The sequence below is a fragment of the Sceloporus undulatus genome, chromosome 2 (assembly GCF_019175285.1).
Source record: "Sceloporus undulatus isolate JIND9_A2432 ecotype Alabama chromosome 2, SceUnd_v1.1, whole genome shotgun sequence".
NCBI classification, from domain to species: Eukaryota; Metazoa; Chordata; class Lepidosauria; order Squamata; family Phrynosomatidae; genus Sceloporus; species Sceloporus undulatus.
The window spans coordinates 219,646,118-219,667,099 of NC_056523.1; the positions used below are offsets into that span (position 1 = coordinate 219,646,118).

At 41.0% G+C, this 20,982-nt stretch overlaps 1 protein-coding gene across 3 annotated transcripts in view; it reads right to left on the reverse strand.

Annotated features, from left to right (window-relative positions):
* MFHAS1 (multifunctional ROCO family signaling regulator 1) overlaps nt 1-20,982 on the reverse strand; it is a 73,744-nt gene that overhangs the window by 4,439 nt on the left and 48,323 nt on the right. The window contains exons 2-3 of one of the 3 annotated variants that reach the window (XM_042449482.1): nt 5,613-5,896; nt 1,626-1,938 (exon numbers count right to left, since the gene is read on the reverse strand). In XM_042449482.1, the coding sequence (XP_042305416.1) occupies nt 5,766-5,896 (131 nt within the window). In that variant the 3' untranslated portion in view covers nt 1,626-1,938; nt 5,613-5,765. Of the gene's footprint in view, nt 1-1,529; nt 1,939-5,612; nt 5,897-20,982 lie in introns of all 3 variants that reach the window. The other 2 variants (XM_042449480.1, XM_042449481.1) reach the window with 2 other exon arrangements.

Here is a 20,982-nt window from a genome sequence, read left to right on the forward strand (position 1 = left end):
CTACAGTATTTCAATATGATTTTAGGAACTGACGTTTCCACTTTAAAATCTGCTCTTATTTTTAAGATATGCTTTAAATTTGTTTTAATATACTGTAAAATACATTGCAATGATAATCTTATGTATGGTTTTGTTTACACTGTATTTATTTTAATGTTCTAAGCCACCTGGTACTGGTAGAAAAAAGCGGGCTATAAATAAAGTTAGTAATTAAAAATTTTAAGCTCATCTAGGAAGCCCCATTCTGAATACCATTTCCCTTAGTGATGAGGCCAGTTTCTCTCAGGAACAGGATTCTCTTTTTATTTGGTGAGTTTCTTACATGGTTCCCTCCTGCAAAAGGCATACCTGCTTAATTGCTATTATGTAATTTATTTTGCTATTAATTTTACTGCTGCTCGGTTATGACTGTGTTGGCTATGCAATGAATTTAATTTAGCTGATTGTGCTTCTGTATTTTTTATAAGCCATGTTGTTACTTTTTTAAAAGTGGAAGAAGGGTAGACTATACAGATATTATTTTATCATTTTTCTATGTGTACACAATCAGAATAACCACACAGATGTTCTTCTACAGACAATGGCATCCCATATTTTCTATATTTCATTGAAATGACAGTAAGTATCAGTTTATTAAGTAAGATTTTCTTCCCAAATCATCAACCACTTCATATATACACACACACACTTCCTCTAAACTGTGACTTAAAAAGTTACATTTAAATACTTCTCCAGGACAAAAAGAGATTCACTTATATCTGTACTTAACAAATGTTTCTAATCCCTAAACTGAAACAGAATCCACATCTATGTTTACAGAAAAAAATAACCTACCATCAAAACTAGATAGGTAAGCAGAATTAGTTGACATCTGATTGTAATTCATGTGAGCTATTTCCTTACACAGTAAGGATTTCCCCTCTTGTCCATTTCTCTTTCTGACAGTAGTAATTTGAAAATTAGTGTCTTGATATTTCAGCAAAAATCACAAATGGACCCTTTGCACTAAACAAAAACATTGGCCAACATGAAAAGTTCTACCTGCGGTCCAAGCTATTGATGCAGGCAAGACAATCTCATGGTGATAAACATACATGCCTGAATCAGCTCTATGCAACATTTCTTTACATCTCTTGCCACTGTGGTAAACACACCATAGCTGGTATCAGCACCTATCAAAGGTTGGGCACATGGGCTGGAACCCACAGGAGCTCCAAGGATTGACTAAAAGACTAAAAATCAACAAAGATAATGGCTTACATGCTCTTTGGGTATGTCTCCTGCAGGGACGTAGCCAGGATTTTAGGAAGGGGGGGGGGTCCAAACTAAGTGCCACCATTATATTGGGGCTTGGGTGTGGCGGTGCAGCAGCATGCACCATTCATTTTTCTAACGGAAGGGGGGGTCCGGACCCCAAGAACCCCCCCTTGGCTACATCCCTGTCTCCTGTCTGCAGAAGAGGTCAATACAGTGGTCTAAAAAACCCTGAAGCAGACCCTGAGAAATATAGTGATGCATTCAAAACATACCTCCATGGGAACTGCCCACTGAATTATCAACAGTTCCTTTTCAGCAAATATTCTTCAGGTACATCTGAATGGTGACCATAGTGAGAAAAATCTTACATTCATTAATGGGTCCAAATAAGTGCACCATATAGATCCAGAGAGTTCTCAGTCTCAGTGCATTGCTGTGAGCCAACAACACTCTTGTTTGGGTACTTGTGAAGTACTTTAAAACATCCAGAGCCTTCAGATTGTAGTGTATATAAGTTCAAGTGCACAAGTTCAAAATGGGGATGCTTTGCTGTGCTTACTGCTTCAAAGAGCCAGTGCAGAGAGTTCTTAGGAACACATGCTGAACCCCAGCTGTGGTAAGGATCAATTTGGGCAGACTGCAGACTTGAGCCCAGCCTTCTGCACATCTGCTCCCATTAATCTGTATGTTAAAAGAACACAGAACAGAAGCCTCCAGGATCACAATGGTTACAATTCTAAATATATATTATTTAACCAGTGCTAAAAAAACCAAGAACATTTTCTAAGCAAAGTTAAGGACACCTTGACATAATAAGCATGTTTATTAACCTTAAGAATACAAAGCAGACAGTAACCATTACATTAAACATCTACTTTCAAACAGGGACCAACATTTTAGTCGGGGAAACTTTCATGCAGCGCATGATGGTTCTGGTCACTTCCCATATCTCACAAATATACAGTCTATACTGTGGTAAAGGCAACCAACAGAACTATTGCCCCTGAATCTAACTCGGAGTAGTCTAGGGGGAATTTTTTTTACTATATTTATCAAAAACTCAAAAATACTGAACAATACTTACTAGTTGGTCATTGGAATCATTAATAATAAATAATAATCAATAAATAATAATGAGCTAATGATGTAACCATTGATAATCAAATTAAGATGTTACATGGAACAACTATATAAAAGAGATGAAAGGAAGAACATTTCATTTGAAAACTGCATGAAGATGAACTTCCAATATTATAAAGTGAAAGTAAAAGATGCACTCCGAACACTTGAGAAGAATAAATCACCAGTAACAGATGGTATACCAACAGAATTGCTGCCATCTACAGAAACAGAGAATCCACACTAGTTCTAATTAAAATCTGTCAACAAATATGGAAAATGAAACAATGGCCCAGAGATTGGAAATACTCAATATATATTCCAGTCCCTCAAAAAGGAGACATAAAAACTGCAATAACAACAGAACCATTGCATTAATTTCCCATGAAAGAAGTCATGCTCAAAAATTCTACAGCAAAGACTTCTATCAGCTATGGAACAAGAAATATCAGATGTTCAAGCTGGGTTCAGGAAAGGAAGAGGTACACAGATCACACTGAAAACATACATTGGATTAAGGAACACACCATGGAATTCCAAAAGAAAATTGCCTGTACCTTATAGATTATAGCAAGGCCTTTGACTGCATAGGTCATGAAAAGCTATGGATTGCTCTTAAGGAAATTGGTAATTGTAACCAGGACAAGCTACTGTTAGAACAAAATATGGAGAAACAGAATGGTTTTCAATCGGAAAGGGGTCAGGAAAGGCTGCATTCTATCATCTGTTTTAACTTGTATGTTCAAAATATCACACACAAGGCAGGATTAGACATGGAAGAAACAGAGGAAGAAGGAATATCAACAATTTAAGATATGCAGATGATACTATATTGCTAGCAGAAAATTGCAAAGACTTGGAACAATTGCTGAAGAAAGTCTAAGTAAGTGAATGTTGAGGTAGGCTTACTGGTAAACATTAAGAAAATAAAAATAATTACTACATGCTTACATAAATGTAATATAGACACTGAAATAGTTCAAGATTTTCCATATCTTGGCTCAGTCATTAATTAGAATGGAGACTGTGGTTAAGAAATCGGAAGCAGACTAGACTTGGAAGGGCATCTATGTAAGAACTAGACAAAATCCTAAAGTGCAAAGATATATAACTGAATACTAAAGTTAAGATTGTCCATACCATTGTATTCCCCATCACTATGTATTTCTGTGAGAGACAGATGGTGAAGAAAGCTGACAGAAAGAATATCAAGCCATTTGAGATGTGGTGATGGAGAAGACTGCTGAGGATAACATGGACTACTAAAAAGACAAATAAATGGATCCTAGAACAAATAAAGTCTGTCCTCTAGAAGCCAAAATGACAAAACCAAGGCTGTTACATTTTGGCAGTATCACGAAAGACATGATTCACTAGAAAAGGCAAACTTGGTAAGACAGAAAGCAGTAGTAAAAGGCAGACTGTCCAGATGGATAGACTCAAACAAGAAAGCCACAGCCCTGAGCCTGCAAGATCTGAGCAGGTCTGCTGATGATAGGGGACTTGGAGGTCTCTCATTTATGGGGTCAACATAACTCGAACCAACATGATGTTGCTTATTTATTCACTGATATTTTATTACCGTATATACTCATGTATAAGTCAACCCCGTGTATAAGTCGAGGACAGGTTTTGGGGACAAAATTTTGGATTTTGATATGACCCATGGATAAGTCGAGGGTACAACTTAGGGGCATATAACAGAGGATGTAAATGATAAAGCCCCCCACATGCACACATGCTCTCCTTGCAAAATACTATCAGGGCAGTTTCCCTCCTCCCTGGGAAAGATAGAGACATACACACACTCTCTCTCTCCTTGTTAAAAAAAAAAGCAATCAGGGCTCTTTCCCTCCTTTCCCAGGGAGCAGGGGAACAGCCCCAATTGCTTTTTGTGAGGCATGTGCATGTCTGTATGCCTTCCTCTCTTTACCAGGGAGAAGGGAAAGAACCCTGATTGATTGTTTTTTGCAAGGAGTGTGTGTATGAATTAATAATAATAATAATAATAATAATAATAATAATAATAATAATAATCCTTCCTCTCTTTACCAGAGAGCATGGAAAGAACCCTGATTGCTTTTTGCAAGGCGCGCATGTCTCCTTCTTTCTCCTTTTCCAGAGAGGAGGGAGGGAAAACAATGGGGCTCTTTCCCTTATCCCTGGGGAAAAGGGAGACATGCGCACACACCCCTTGCAAAAAGCAATGGGGACTCTTTCCCTCCCTGGGAAAAAGGGAGAACACACCCCTTGCAAGAGCAATCAGGGCTTTTTCCCTCCTCCCTGGGAAAAGGAGACACACACACCTTGCTAAAAGAAATGGGGACTCTTTCCCTCTCTGGGAAAGAGGGAGACAACACACACACATGAGCGCCTTGCAAAAGCAATCGGGGCTGTTTCCCTCTTCCCAGAGAAAGGAGGAACTCACAAACTCTTCTTGGCTGAGCAGCAGCTGCCAAGGTAAGGCAAATGGTGTCTTGGGCGGAACTTTCTCAGCACTATTACCGTATTGACCCTTGTATAAGCCGACTCAGAATTGTGGGCTCAGGTTTTTAGCATAAATGTTTTGATGTATAGTCAAGTATATACGGTAAGACAGTTTTAGGGGCCAGTGCCTCCAAAACAGTGGTCATTAGCAGAACTAATGTTGATACTGACAAATGACTGGGGAAAATGTTTTATTTCATCAGTCAATGCTTGGCTTCAAAAGTCTTCATCATAAATGAACACTTATAGTAAAAATACGTAGCTAAAGCAAACATGAGTAAATTTGCTTCAAAATATATGTTCTCAGTGTTGTGGTTACTTATTACAATTTTTTTTCAGTGGGATACCCATTTTGTTTATGGTTTCTTCATGCACACATTAGTGTGGGATGTGCTTTCTGTGGCACTTCAAGAAAGTGTGCCAAACAGAACCATGTATTAGTAACTATGAATTGTTCACCACTGAGGTATGTCTTACTCTTGCACTCAATAAATGTGTGCCCAGAATATGAAATACAGATGGATTTCAAAGCATCTGCAAATCTGCCAAACACAGAGATATCATTAAGGGAGGCTGAAGTAGTCCACCTGCATGCAGGACTTTTATGGTGTAAATTCCACCAAGGAAAATCAGCAGCCCTCATAAACATTAGCTGGCTCTCAACTTAGCTTTGTCATAGAAGTCAACATAACACAACAGTTCCAGAATATGCAAACATTCAGCATTGAGAGGAAACGACCTCACCATACCTTTCTTTCCCAAGCTGCGAAGTCCAGGTCCCTCAAATCATCAGAACCATCTCTCTGCTGCACCATCTCCAAAAATGCTGAGCAAGGGCTTATTTGATTAGGGGGTGTTTGGTGTGTCCTGGTGGCGAAGCAAAGGCAGGAGTCTTCCGGAGGTCACTTGGAACAAGGGCTGATCACGGTTGGCGTAGGGGGGTAAACTAAAGCCACATTTACTCGCTCATTCCCATTCTTCGGGCAGATGATCTCAGTCACTCCTTCTGGCCTGGGCTGGCTCAGCAATTCTCCTGGGGTGAACAGGAAAAAGAGAAGAGAAAACAAGGTGTTAAGATGATAATGGCACAGCTTCAGGTCTTGATTTGCAAGGAAGATATGTTTTTCCAGTTCGATAGGGAAAAACCACAACATATGATGCTATTAACCATCTACACAGACATAAAGTAAAGAGAAAATTGTCACCCAACACCATTTTCATCTTGAGAAGCATGGTGGAAAGATTATAAATTCTATTCGACAAAAGCTAATATGTGCAGGGTGACCTAACTGCAAAGGAGGACACGGCACCAAAAAATAAATTAAAGAAAAAAGTAGGATGCTACTAAATAAAAGCTAAAAACACTCATATAAACTCATGCTCCTCAGTCATGCTCAAAATGGAGGACAATTTGGAATTCTTCCAGGACAGAAGGCTGAAACGTAGGGCATGTCCTGGAAAAGGAGGACATGTGATCACCCTGAATATGTGACATTTGCTTTCTTCCTCCCATCATCTGCATCACTCAGACAGCAAAATAGAGATTTTTTTCCTAAATACTGCACATTAATATTTGTGCTCCCAAAGTCTAATGAGAAAATGTCTAATGGGCAACACGGGAGGGGGAGACTACCATTAGGAGTCAGGGCAGATGGGCCTGGAGATTTATCATAGAGACCTTTCAACAAAGGCTTGTAGAAATGAGTAGAATTACAGCTGTTAATAACAGAACCGGAAAGAGCTGGAGACAACGAACACGCATATTTTTAGTCCTGTCTAGATACACACTTAGGATCTCTTAATAGTTAAAACAATAATAAGTTTGTTTGCACTCCTGTTTAGTACCCTGCTAGATCCAATAAAGAACTTCCCAGTCCAACTTTCTTTGTAAAAATGCAAGCAAGCACAAATACTAGGAGGTCCACCAGAAAATGACCTGGGATCAACCAGCATTACCAGGATTTATCCTCTGACCCCAATTTCTCTTGTACAGTGGGATCATGCTATTCACTCAAGTTTGGTTCCAAGACCCCAAAATCTGTGGATCCTCAAGTCCTATTAAATACAATGGCATAGTAAAATGGTGTCCCTTGCGTAAAATGGCAAAATCAAGCTTTGCTTTGGGGAATCTTTAAAAATATTTTCAAGCTCTGGATGCTTGGATCCATGAATAAAGAATCCATGGGTATGGAGGGCCGGCTGTACATTTTTATATCACTTATCAGTGAACTCAGCACTTTCTAAGAGGTTTACTGTACAGTGTGTAAGCCACTTGCCCCCAACAAGCTGAGTACCCATTTTACCGATCTACGAAAGGATGGAAAGTTGGGAACCCTGGGATCAAACTCACAACCTTATGGCTGCAGTACTGACATTTAACCACTGCGCCACCAGGGCTCCTTGGTTGGTTGGGATATTTGTGTGTCTTGGTTCCAGTTGTGCCATCCTAAATGTGAATGGGCAGCCCATTTTCCCCACCACATCATGTCACTTGCATCTCAATAGGAAGCGCATTAGTGGCTGGATCATCACAGAAAGGAGGAAGTGTTACCGAGTATGGATTTATATAAAATTTGGGGTGCCATGCGATCTGAAGCCATGACCCCTGACTGACCCCACAGCAAACCACCATTAACCTAAAGGCGAGCAGACCACGCAACCAGCAAGCCTTGCAAAGGCATGGTCTCAAGATTTGAAATTTTCCAGAGGAAGTTTTGGGAGTTGCTAGACCAGATTTGTAGAGACCCATTCACGGAGGACAATAGCTATGTCTCCCTCCTTAATGAGTCAGTGATTAACTTAATGGCTCAACCATCAAGGTACCTGCTCTCTTGAAAGGTGTCAGACCTCTTGCATTGTACAACTATTGTGTAGATTTCAGCTTAGACAAAGATAAGCAACCAGGGCCTTTGTCCGCCAAGCTGCCATCGCCTGAGGATACGTTTAGCCGTATATAAGGACTCCATTTTTCGCCCTTCAGTGGGCTTGTCGAGCTTCCAGTTCCAAGCCTGAGTTCCTAGAACATCTTGCTCTGCTGAAATCACTTGAGCGAAGCCAAGCTCACTGTCACTGGGCCTCGAAGTTAGCTTTGCCCGCCGGAACTCAGCTCCTAAACCACCGCGGCCGCTGCGATCCTTCCCCTTTTCCGCAGCCGTGTCTCACCATCCATCCTACATCTCATCCGGTTCCTTGGAGAAGACGTCTAAGGTAAATATTCCCAACGGTGGCTCTCTCTTCCTTCCTTTACTCCCCGAACTCACCTCTCCCTTGCTATAGCATTGAATGTGTGTGTGTGTGTGTGTGTGTGTGTGTGTGTGTGTGTGTGATCCCTTTTGTTGTGTGGCTTTAATAAATGTTCATATTTTAATTGCACCTCATTGGCATTCTAGTCTCTTTCTCTTGGGGGTGGACTATGTGACATCTGGTATACATATAGGGACATGATCCTGCTGCGTGCGTTGTTAGGACACGTCTCTCGTAAATTTGAGCTAATTAAATTTCCCCTAATTCGATCCTTCCTAACAGAAGGATCTGCTTCCCTGAGTGCAGCTGTCACCCTCACCTCCATGTAGTGTGAATGTGGTGGAAAATGCATGATCACAGAATCGTAGATTTGGAATAGACAAGGGCCATCCAGTCCAACCCCTTTCTGCCATGCAGGAAATCACAATCAAAGCATCCCTGATAGATGGCCATCCAGCCACTACACTCCGAGGGAGTTTGTTCCACTGTCGAACAGCCCTTACTGTCAGGAAGTTCCTCCTAATGTTGAGGTGGAATCCCTTTTCCTGCAGCTTGGATCCATTGCTCTGGGTCCTAGTCTCTGGAGCAGCAGAAAACAAGCTTGCTCCCTCCTCAATATGACATCCCTTCAAATATTTAAACAGTGCTATCATATCACCTCTTAACCTTCTTTTCTCCAGGCTAAACATCCCCAGCTCCCTGAGTTGTTCCTCATAGGGCATGGTTTCCAGACCCTTCACCATTTTAGTCGCCCTCCTTTGGACTCACTCCAGTTTCTCAATGTCCTTTTTGAATTGTGGTGCCCAGAACTGAATACAATACTCCAGGTGGGGCCTGACCAAAGCAGAATAGAGTGGCACTATTACTTCTCTTGATCTAGACACTATACCTTTGTTGATGAGGCCTAAAATTGCATTAGCCTTTTTAGCTGCCACATCACACTGTTAACTCATGTTCAACTTGTGATCTACTTGGACTCCCAGATCCCTTTCACATGTAGTCTTGTTCAGCCAGGTGTCCCCCATCCTATATCTGTGCATTTTATTTTTCCGCCCTAAGTGCAGTACCTTACATTTCTCCGTGTTGAATTTCATTTTGTTAGCTTTGGCCCAGCTTGCTAATCTATTCAGGTCATTTTGAATTTTGATTCTGTCCTCTGGAGTATTAGCTATTCCTCCTAATTTGGTGTCATCTGAAAATTTGATGAGTATGCCCCCAATTCTGTCATCCAAGTTATTGATAAAGATGTTGAATAACACTGGCCCCCAGGATGTTTGAGATGATATTGATGTGATTGTCATTTTGGTGTTCCTTCAAATCATTTCCAACTTATGGCAACCCTAAGGTGACCATGGGGTTTTCTTGGCAAGTTTCTTTAGAATGGGGCTTGTCATTGCCATCCTCTGAGGCTGAGAGAATATGACTTGCCCAAGGCCACCCAGTGGGTTTACATGGCCGCCAAGGTTTGAACCCTGGTGTCCAGCGTCAAACCATTCAAACCACTACACTATGTTGGCTCTCACTGATGTGATATTGACTGATATTAATGCATTAATATATTAATATGATATTGATTGATATTGAGGTGATATTGATATTTATACCCATCAGTCTGTAGTTAGCTCATTGGCATACATTAATCAAGGGCTGAAAATGGCTATCTGGGCCAGTTGCATAATTGTCCACTATTACCAGGGACAAAATGTGGAACAAATTCTAGACCAAACTGAAGGACAACTGCAGGACAAAACTCAGCCCAAAATGTAAGGCATTGAAGAAAAATGGAGGACCTTAAATGTCCTGCATTTTGGGCTGAGTTTTGTCCTGCAGTTGTCCTACAGTTTGGTCTCAAATTTGTCCTACATTTTGTCCTTGGTAATAGTGGACAATTATGGCAACCGGTGCTTTTTGGGCCAAAGGCACATGGCAGTTGAAAATCACTCTGTGTGTGTATGTACAGTATGTGTGTGCATTCAGGTCACCTGTGGAGTTATGTTGGCCCCATGAATTTCATAGGGTTTTCTTAGGCAAGGAGTACTGAGATGGTTTTGCCAATTCTTTTCTCTGAAATATAGCCTATAGCACCTATTATTCATTGGTGGTCTCTAATACAAATACTAAGCAGAGCTGATCCTGCTTAGCTTCAAAGATCAGATAAGATCTGGTGGTGCCTTAAGGATACTTTGGCTTTTTCTGTTGTTGCTGCTGTGTGCCTTCAAGTCGTTTCTGACTTATGATGACCCTAAGACAACCCTGTTATGGGGTTTTCTTAACAAGTTTTGTTCAGAGGGGTTTTTGCCATTACCAGCCTCTGAGGTCAAGATGTGTGACTTGCCCAGTAGGTTTCATGGCCAAACCAGGATTCAAACCCTGGCCTCCAGAGCCATAGTCCATCACTGAAACCACTACACCACACTGGCTCCCTAGGCTTTTTTACAGTTCCACAAATAAATGGTCAAATAGTATGTACTCCTGGTACATAGGGAATATTGTTTGATTTCAGCTAGCGCCTCTGTGTTGTTTAAAAAGCAATCTTTTCTGGGAACAAAGTACTTCCAACTTATCTCATATTTTTATGAAATGGCTTCCAGCCAAGGGAAGGCTTTCTGGTGGCATGTGACCTGGCTCAGAAAGAATGCTCTATCCAAACATGTACTGGGTGAAAGAGGTATAGACAGCGGTGAGTAAAGCTAAAGGATTTTGGATGCTTCCTCCCTGTTTTCCCCCTTTTCTTCTTGGAGAGGAAGAGGAGCCAGGAATTTGCTCTGGCAATGCGACCTTTCCTGACTTTGATCTGCAAAGCAGGACTAATTCCCCCAGGACTCCACTGGGGCTTAATTCGGCTGGACCAGAAAACAATCCACCACCCCCATCTTTTAGGCTGAATTTATATAATGCTTGGCACTGATCACTTGGGCATGTGGCAGACCGGATACTGTAATGGGGGGGGGGGGGAGGGGAGGGGATGATGTCCTTAGAGAAACAAATAAGGTTGCAGCAAGCTATTCAGAAATGTCATCAGTGGGATCACTTGATCATCCCAGGCCACAATGCTATCAAAGAATTTTTCAGGCTTTTGGATAGAGCCCACCAAAGATACCAGTGGAAGTAAAAGCAAGCACACAGAAATATGTGATAATTTATGGTAGTGAGAGAAGTAATACAGAGATGGACTGACACTCCTTCCAACTGGACACCACAAATTACCTTTTTGTTGTTATTGCATACCTTCAAGTTATTTCTGATTTATGGTGACCCTAAATTGAACTTATAATGGTGTTTTCTTGGCAAGATTTGTTCAGAGGGGGTTTGCCATTGCCTTCCCCTGAGGCTGAGAGCATGTGACTTGTCCAGGGGCACCCAGTGGGTTTCATGGCCAAGCTGGGAACTGAACCCTGGTCTCCGGAGTCATAGTCTAACAGTCAAACCACTACTCCATACTGGCTTTTACTAACGATTAAAAAAGATGCTGGTTATGTTATCCAGATCCATAGCTGTAATCAGGGCTTGTAAATACTGTTGTGGTTTTCTGACTTCAAGTCATTTCTGACCTAAGGCAAACCTATCACAGGATTTTCTGGGACTGAGGGTCTTAAGATGCATGTGTCATTTAAACAGCATACCTCCAAAGGGACCTGATGCAGCATTATTTTGGCCTGTCTGTACGGGCTCTAAGATATCATGCAAACTTGACATAGTTTTTCCTTAGAGACTACAGGATTCAACTTTCTGCCTTGCAATGACCTTTACATAAACTTTAAATACACGGAAGTTATAGAAGTGACATGAAGCTCTGCTGTACATGAGCCTAAGTCCTGTGCCAGAAGAAAGGTGGGAGGTCAATTTAACCAGTCAGTTAATTAATTGTGCTGTTGCTTATGCAAGGACAATTAAAAATATTCTCGCACTTCAGGCAGAAAACTGAGAGGAGTTTTCACTCATGGTAGCAATATATGTGTGTGTGTGTGTGTACATTTGTTGTTGCGTGTTTTCAAGTTGTTTTCGACTTATGGTGACCCTAAGGTGACCCTATCATGGAGTTTTCTTGGCAAGATTTGTTCAGGGGAGGTTTCTCATTACCTAATCCTGAGGCTGAGAGGATGTGACTTGTCCAACGTCACTCAGTGGGTTTTCATGGCCAAGCTGGGAATTGAACCCTGTTTTCCAAGGTCGTAATCCAACACTCAAATCATTGTATCACACTGACTCTCGTGTACACACACACACACACACACACACCAATATTCTTCCCTTTAAACCAGTGGTTCTAAGAAAGAGTTAGTGGAATTATTTTAGGAAAACGGATTAACTCAGTAAGTAAATGGAAGTGCAAGCATAATTACTGACTATGGTATTAGGTAGAATTTGTAAGGTAGGATTTTGTGAGAATCTACTTACTCTGTAATTTTTGAATTTACTATAGTTTTATTGAAGAGTATGGTCTTTTTGTATGATTATATTTTAACTCAATAAAATTAAAAAAATAAAAATAAATAAACCAGTGGTTCTCAAACTTTGTTCCTCCATGTGTTTTTGACTTCAACTCCCAGAAGCCCGAGCCAGCTTGGGCAACTGTCAATAATTGTGGGAGCTGAAGTCCGAAACATCAGGAGAACCAAAGTTTGAGGATCACGGCTTTAAAGATTACTCCAAAATCTGCCCTGCCATCTGAGGCAGGTCTCTCCTCACTGTGCCTATTTGGCTATGAATATGTAGACATCCAGTTGAACAATGCAAGAAAAGAGAAAAAGGATGAAAATGTATCTGTAAGGTATGGTTTTCTAGGGGTGCTGGCTTGTAAATGCAATACAGCTGCAATCCCAAGTATCACATTAGCCCACAAAAGCAACATCTTCCAGCAGAAGGGGCAGATCAGTTAATACCATATCTAGCTCCAGAATCAGTGAAACAAGTAACATCTGGAAAGTGAATCAATTTGTCAGAAAACCTTCTTATGTCCAGAGGCATTGCTGCCCCTTTTAGAGTCAGCTAGTCGAGGCAAGTACCATCACGGACATCATTTATGACTCAAGCCTCATCACCAGCTATCTTGTTATCACTGCAGGGGAAGTGAACAGGCACAATGACAGAAATAGCCATGAAGCTAAATAGAAATGACAGAATTTCTGCTTCTCAAGGAGTGGTGGCGGCAGCCTCCAGATGCAATACTGTATATAGCTGAGTCCAGCACTTTGACCACCTTTACTTCAGACACATGCAGCCAATAAAATTATATGTCAGTATCAGGATTATGGGCACACATATACTATGGTAATGGAAAACTATTTTGAAACTAAAATCCACAAAAGAGTGATACCTTTATTGGACCAACAAAAATGCACATTATACATGTTGTGAGCAACATGTACAATGTGCATTTTGGCTGGCCCAATAAAGGTATCACTCTTTTGTGGATTTTGGTGATACAGTGCGCCCGCGTCATAAGCGGGTGCGCTTTACGTGGACTTGAGCTTACGCGCTCAAGCCGCGGGGAGCACGCAGGGCGGAAGGGGCGGTGCATACATTGAACTGAATGGACTTGAGCATAGGCGGAACTCGCCTTACGCGGAGGGGTCCGGAATGGATCCCCCGCATAAGGAGAGGGCCGACTGTACTGTACTTTGCTATATGGCCAGCACTGCTACCCCTGGCTATATTTTGAAGCTAATTTAAGATCAATTTCTCAAAGGTTGTATCAACAGAAGTATTGAGTCTAGATCAAGAAGAAATAATAGTGCCACTCTATTCTGCTTTGGTCAGGCCTCACCTGGAATGATACTGTCTCCAGTTCTGGGCACCACAATTAAAAAAAGGATGTTGACATGTTGGCATGCCTGTACTGCAGCCATTCACTCAAAACCACAAGGTTGCGAGTTCAAGACCAGCAAAAGGGCCCAAGCTCGACTCAGGCTTGCATCCTTCCGAGGTCGCTAAAATGAGTACCCAGACTGTTGGGGGCAAATTAGCTTACTTGCTAATTAGCTTACTTGCTGTTCACCGCTATGATCTTTGGAATAGTGGTATATAAATAAAACAAATTATTATTATTATGTGTTCAGAGGGGGGCCACCAAAATGGGGAAGGGTCTGGAAACCATGCCCTAAGAGGAGTGACTTAGGGAGCTGGGTATGTTTAGCTCGGCAAAGAGAAGGTTAAGAGGTGATACGATACCCCTGTTTAAATATTGGAAGGGATGTCATATTGAGGATGGAGCAAGCTTGTTTTCTGCAGCTCCAGAGACTAGGACCCAGAGCAATGGATGCAAAATGCAAGAAAAGAAATTCGACTTAAACATTAGGACGAACCTCCTGACAGTAAGAGCTGTTTGACAGTAGAAAGCACTCCCTCCGAGTGTGGTGGTATCTCCTTCTTTGGAGGTCTTTAAACAGAATCTGGATGCCCATCTGTCGGGGATGCTTTCATTGTGAGTTCCTGCATGGCAGAATGGAGTTTGACTGGGTGGTCCTATGCTCTCTTCCAACTATATGATTTTATAATTCATTTTATGCTCTTTTTATATGAGCTAATTGTCCCTCTTTATTATTGATTTTAAAAATAGTTTACAGAAACAAACATATCCAACAAACATATCAGATCCAGTACACGAAAAGCTATGGAATGCACTCAAAGTCATGGGGGTGCCACTATATCTGATAAGTCCTGATGAGGAATCTGTACCAAAGACAAGAGGCCAATGTCAGAACATAATTCGGGGAAACAGTGTGGTTCCCAATAGGCAAAGGGGTCAGGCAAGGCTGAATCCTATCACCTTACTTGTTTAACGTATACTGTATGCTGAAAACATCATAAGAAAAGCAGAATTAGAATCAGAAAAAGGAGGAGTGAAGATAGGAGGAAGCAACATTTACATCTTAAGATATGCAGACAATACCATAATATTAACAGAAGACATTCAGGAATTGGAACAGTTAATAAGGAAGGTCAAAGATGAAAGTGCAAAGGCAGGTCTGATACTGAACATAAAGAAAACAAAACTAATGACCACAGAAAAAATACACAAATTCAATCTAGACAATGAGGAAATTGAAACAGTTAAACAATTTCCATATCTTTGACCAGAATGGAGACTGCAGACAATAATAAGACAGAGACTAGGAATGGGAAGGGCAACTATCAAAGAACTGGAAAACATACTGAAGAACAAAGACATGCAACTGAGCACTAAAGTCAGAATCGTTCAGGCCATTGTATTCCCAATTACCATGTACGATAGTGAAGGAAGTAGACAGAAATAAAATCAACTCATCTAAATGTGATGCTAGAGAAGAGTACTTAAGATACCGTGGACAGCCAAGAAGACAAACAAATGGGTTCTTGAACAGATCAGACTAGGGCTCTCCTTGGAAGCAAAGATGATCAAGTTGAGACTATCGTACTTTGGTCATATCATGAAAAGGCATGCTGGGAAAAGTAGATGGTAGAAGAAAGAGAGGAAGACCACAAACTAGTTGGATAGACTCAATCAAGGGGGTTGTGGGCAAGGGCTTGCAGGATCTGGGCAAGGAAGTGGAGGATAGGAAATTTTGGAGATGTATCATCCACAGGGTTATCATGAGTAGGAACCAACTCGAGGGCAGCTAACAACAACAAACAATACAATGAGGTATACTGAGCTGGTGTTTCCTGACTATCCAAATAAGAATTCTTCAGCTGACATGACAAAAATGTGTAACAGAATATCTTTCCAAAAATCAACACATGAGGAAGGAGGAGCAAGAAAACTGCCATTTTTGTTTGCATAACTAATAAACTTGTACCAAGTCTCACAGAATTTAGAGTGATCTTGGTTATCTCTAGTAGCCCTCACTTTTTCAGTTAATGTTGCCACTCACATGATCATCTGCACTCTAACTGCGAAGAAAGTGACAGGTCATTTGAGCCTTTCCAGTTATATGCAATCTCTAAATGAGTTGCCAAACATTAAGGCCTGTTGCAGACTGCCAAAATAAAGCTGCTTTAGGTCTCTTTGAGGTATGCTATTTAAATGATGCATGGGTCCTAAGAGTCCGGAGGTCGCGTAAAAGCCACACTCCATTCCTAAGCACTGGAGTGCAGTTTTGGTGCAGCTTCCGGATTCTTAGGATGCATGCATCATTTAAATAGCATACCTCCAAAGAGACCCGAAGCAGCTTTATTTTGGCAGTCTGTAACAGGCCAAATACACAATCACTTCTTTAGGAGAAAGAGACAATTTGCACTATATAAAAGAGACAGTAGTCCCAACTCTGATGATAAATGAATTGTCTGTGATGTAATTTTACTGATTTCTGCAAATACCAAATTCCAGATAGGAAATATTCATGGGTATGACCACCCCATATGATGGTAAGAGATCGCATATGGTGATCACTAAGATCACTTCACAGGGTTCCTCAAGTTTGATAAAAATGTGTAAGAGTACTGGGAACAGAAAGAAAATGCTTGTGTAATGGACTGAAAGCATGATTTGTGCTTAGGAGATATTTGGTGCCTCTTTCTTGTGTCCTGCTTTTATTGTGGTAAAGACAAACTCCATTATCCCCTGGGCTCCTTTATAATTGAACAAGAAAGACAGGTGAAAAGAAATGCATATATACCAACCACATTTGACTCTTATCCCCATATAAAATCAGACATTACCTGTATAGGCATTCATTCTAGCATTCCATGCATTTTGTTTCTTTACTACCTTGAGGGAAGGTCACAACAGAGCATCCCACCTGACCTGAAATACCCAATTATTCAAACTGACAAATCACCAATAACACCTTTCCTCCATGACTACATAAAAGGTTTTTCAGAGACAAGAAACATCAACATTTAAAAACTGCTCAACCACAGAGACTGATAACAGCATCACTGATCCTGAATTACATTTTGACATGACCTGAAACAGAGGTAGGTCTTGCAAGAACATTCCCACATCTTTAAAGGTGATAGAAATTTCAGCCCTGAGTATCAGTGACAGAGCAACACTCTTCCTTCATCTATTTTTCACAGACTAGTATATTAGTATCCGGCCACTTGAAAACCTATCTAACATGTAGCATAATTATGCCTCCCTACTGCAGTCTGCAAGTGAGAAATAATAAATCACAAATCATCTAGGAAAATCAGCCTGGACCCTCTTACACTACACAATTATAGCACAATGATATCACTTTGACCTCCATGGCAAAATCTTACAGAATCCTGGGGTTTACAGTTGGGTAAGAGATTACCCAACTATAACAACTATTTTTACAAACCCAACTGGAGAGTTGGGATGGGGTGGCGTACTGGTTTCAGTGTTGGTACAAGTCTGGAGTCCAGAGTTTGATTCCCCACTTGGCCATGAAATTCACTGAGCAAGTCACACTCTCTCAGCCTCAGAGGAAGGCAATGGCAAAACCTCCTCTGAACAAATCTTGCCAAGAAAACCCCATGATAGGTTTACCTTAGAGTCATCAAAATTAGGAAACAATTTGAAGGCACATAACAATAACAACAGAAACAATGACAATGGGATTACAGTTCTTCATATGAGACTTTTAAATATCCCTCCTTGAACTGCAAATCACAGTATTCCACAGAACAGAACAATGGCATTTAAAGTGGAATCACAGCAGTATAGTTGCACAGTGAGAAAAGTTTCACTGTCATGATCAGCATTTATTTCCCCCTTATACATGCTAGTTTGCTGTGTATTTTGGCAGAATATTCAAGCAAAAGATGCCAGCCCCTCAAGAAATGTTGCCTATCAATTATGATCAGCCTCTTGATTTGCCCACCCAGATCCTTTGCATATGGTCCATTCACCATCACGCTTCTGAGTTACTTTGGACCTATATGCTTCTACGTAACATCAAAATAAAGTGAAGCCATGCTGTCTCAGAAATAGGCCGCATTACACTGCTCCATTAGTTTTATAGGCCAGGCCAAAAGTGTATAATACTGTTGGGCCACTTAAAAGCCTACATTTTCTCATGAGTTAAGTGCTCTTCCCCTATTACACATACAAAAGGGATAATGAAGCAGATCTGAAATCATTGTAACCACTTTCCATTCTACCTCAATAAAGTTTTGTGGTTGGACAACCACAGACTAGAAGCTGATATGATAAAGCTATTACTGCAAGTGGAAACCCTCTAGCTTTTCAAGGAACCCTTGATTTAAAAAAAAGAAAAGAACTGAGACTTAAGAAGCTCTCTGAAAGGTTAGCCTACCTCCCACTGGTTACACTAGTTTCTGTCTGAAGACTACAGGCAGAGTCATATCTACAGCTTCTCCCCATCCCTAATCCCAGCTCAGAAGCAGATAGAATCCAGTGATAAATTAGGGTCTACATAGCAACACACATGTTTAATTAGTGAATTACAGGTAAAATATTGAACTGTTTCTGTATCTACTCCTAGCTGTATTTGTTGTCAAGAGCCTTCAAGTTGACCCCGACTCATGGTGAACCTATGGGTGAGACATCTCCAAGCCCCCCTGTCCTCTGCTCTGCTTAAGTCCTATAACTTCATAGTAATGACCTCCCTAACAGAGTCTATCAGTCTAACGCAGTGGTTCCCAAACTTTGGTCCTCCAGGTATATTGGACTTCAGCTTACCAGAAGCCCCAGGCAGGTTGGCCAACAGTCAGGCATTCCGGGAACTGAAGTTCAAAATACCTATAGGGCCAAAGTTTGGGAACCACTGATCTAGCATGTGGTCTTCCTTCCACCTTTCCCAGAATCACTGTCATTTCTATTGAATCATGCCCCCTCATGATGTGGCCAAAGTTTGACATCCTAAGTTTGATCATCTTGGCTTCCAGGGAGAATTCACGCTTGATCTGTTCAGAGACCTATTTGTTCATCTTTTTGGTTCTCCACAGTATCCTCAACACTTTTCTCCAGCACATCTCCATTCTTCCTATCAGCTTTTTTCACTGACCAGCTCTCACATCCATGCATGGTGATGCAGAATACAATGGCTCGGACAATTCTAATTTTGGTGCTCAGTTGTGCATCTTTACTCTTTAGGATCTGTCCAGTTCCTGCCTGCATTTCAGAACTAAAAAGTACCAGGAGAGGGGGAGATGGCAGAGAGAAAAGGATGCTCTGAAGTTCTCAGAAATTGGCACAGTATACTGTAACAGGCCATGAACATTCACACCTACACCTCTTTAAACTTTAACAGAACTGTTATTTAGGCACTGGTAAAATAATACCTGCACTCCCCTACAGCATTTCACTTTTTCCCTGACAAAGCAGATAGCTAACAAGAGCTCATTGTTCTCCTTTATAGAGACTATCAAAACAGAAAAACAAGGAAGAGACAGGATGTAGGTCCATAAGATAAGGCAGAGCACAACACCACCTCTCCAACTCCCAATGTCACATGGAAAAGGTTTCAGCACTGTTTTACACCACGGCACATGGAGCACCTCAAAACAGAAGGCAGTATTGAAAAGAGGCAGGCAGAATGTCTCCTCAGGTTTGCTACAAGCACATCTGAAGCTCAGCAAAGTTGTGAGGACAAACACTATTCCTCTCCCCAGCTCCAAAATTTGCTAAACCCACCCCCAAAGAGTAGCCAATATTTCTAGGACCTTTCAGTAGAGAGTTCCTACTCTTCCCCTGCCCTCCCGGGCCTTTAGCTGGATGTGCCATCACCTTGACTAGGAAACTTATCAGGAAGACTGACCACATTGAGTGTATTTACCTGACTTTGAAGACTAGGGACAGTCTGGGGATTCTGTTGGTCTACCGTCCACCCCATAGCCTAACAGACTCCCTGGCCGAGCTGACGCAGCTGGTCTCGGAACTGGTGTTGGAGTCTCCCAGGCTTCTTGTCCTGGGGGACCTCAACATCCCTTTCGAGGCCGGCTCATCAGATCTAAGAGGTGCAAGCTTGGGAGTTCATGGTTTCCATGACTACCATGGGCCTGTCCCAGATAGTCTCAGGTCCAACACATTGTGCCAGTAACACACTCAATGTGGTCTTTACTACTCAGTGGATTGAAGTTTAATATCCTCTTCTGGCTTTCACTCATTTTATTTCTTTCAATTTTTGCCTCTACCAGTTAATCTACTGGTTTTTTTCCATTAAATATCCACAAAAACACAAGTAGATAAAAGAGTTGTAACTTTGAAGATATCAAAATATCATAAATCGTTTACCCAACTATCTCTTAACTTCTGCTATATAAAAGTTAACTTCCACTTCACTTTTCTCATATTATCTCCTTATCCATCTGCTAAAACAAATATATCTAATTTACTGATATACAGGCTATATATTGGAATATTTATTTATACTAATTATTCCTAAACCTAAAATATACTGTATCATGTATAAGCCAGAAATTTGTGGTCAGAAGAACCACAAACAATTTGGGTTGACTTATCCACGAGCCAATGTAAGTACTGTACTTTACTCTTATTTAAAAAGGAACCGTCCCTTGCGAAAGGTAAGAGCGTAATCTATCATGGAAGCACTGATACGCCCTCCATTCTCTCATCCATCCACTCTTATAGTATGAGCAGTTATGCCTGTCAGAATTTTCTAAGTACTTTGGCATTGTTTTCTTTTCCTTTATCCTTATATCCTTTGTTACATGCTCCTTTAGCATTGATTTATCCACAGGTCATATAAAATCCATATTTTGGCCGCAAAACGTCCTCAACTTAACATAAGTCAACTAATGTCGAATATATAGATATACTACCCCCCACTTTGATTTGTAATTTGCAATGGTTCTCATTCTTTAATAAACTTAGATGACTTTTATTTTCTCAACATGCAGGTCAGGTTTCCATCTCTGCAAAGTTTAATCAGCCATCATTAATGGATGGACTAGTCCAAGTTTTCCAGTATAGCAAGCACTATCAATATCCTCAGCATGGGATAC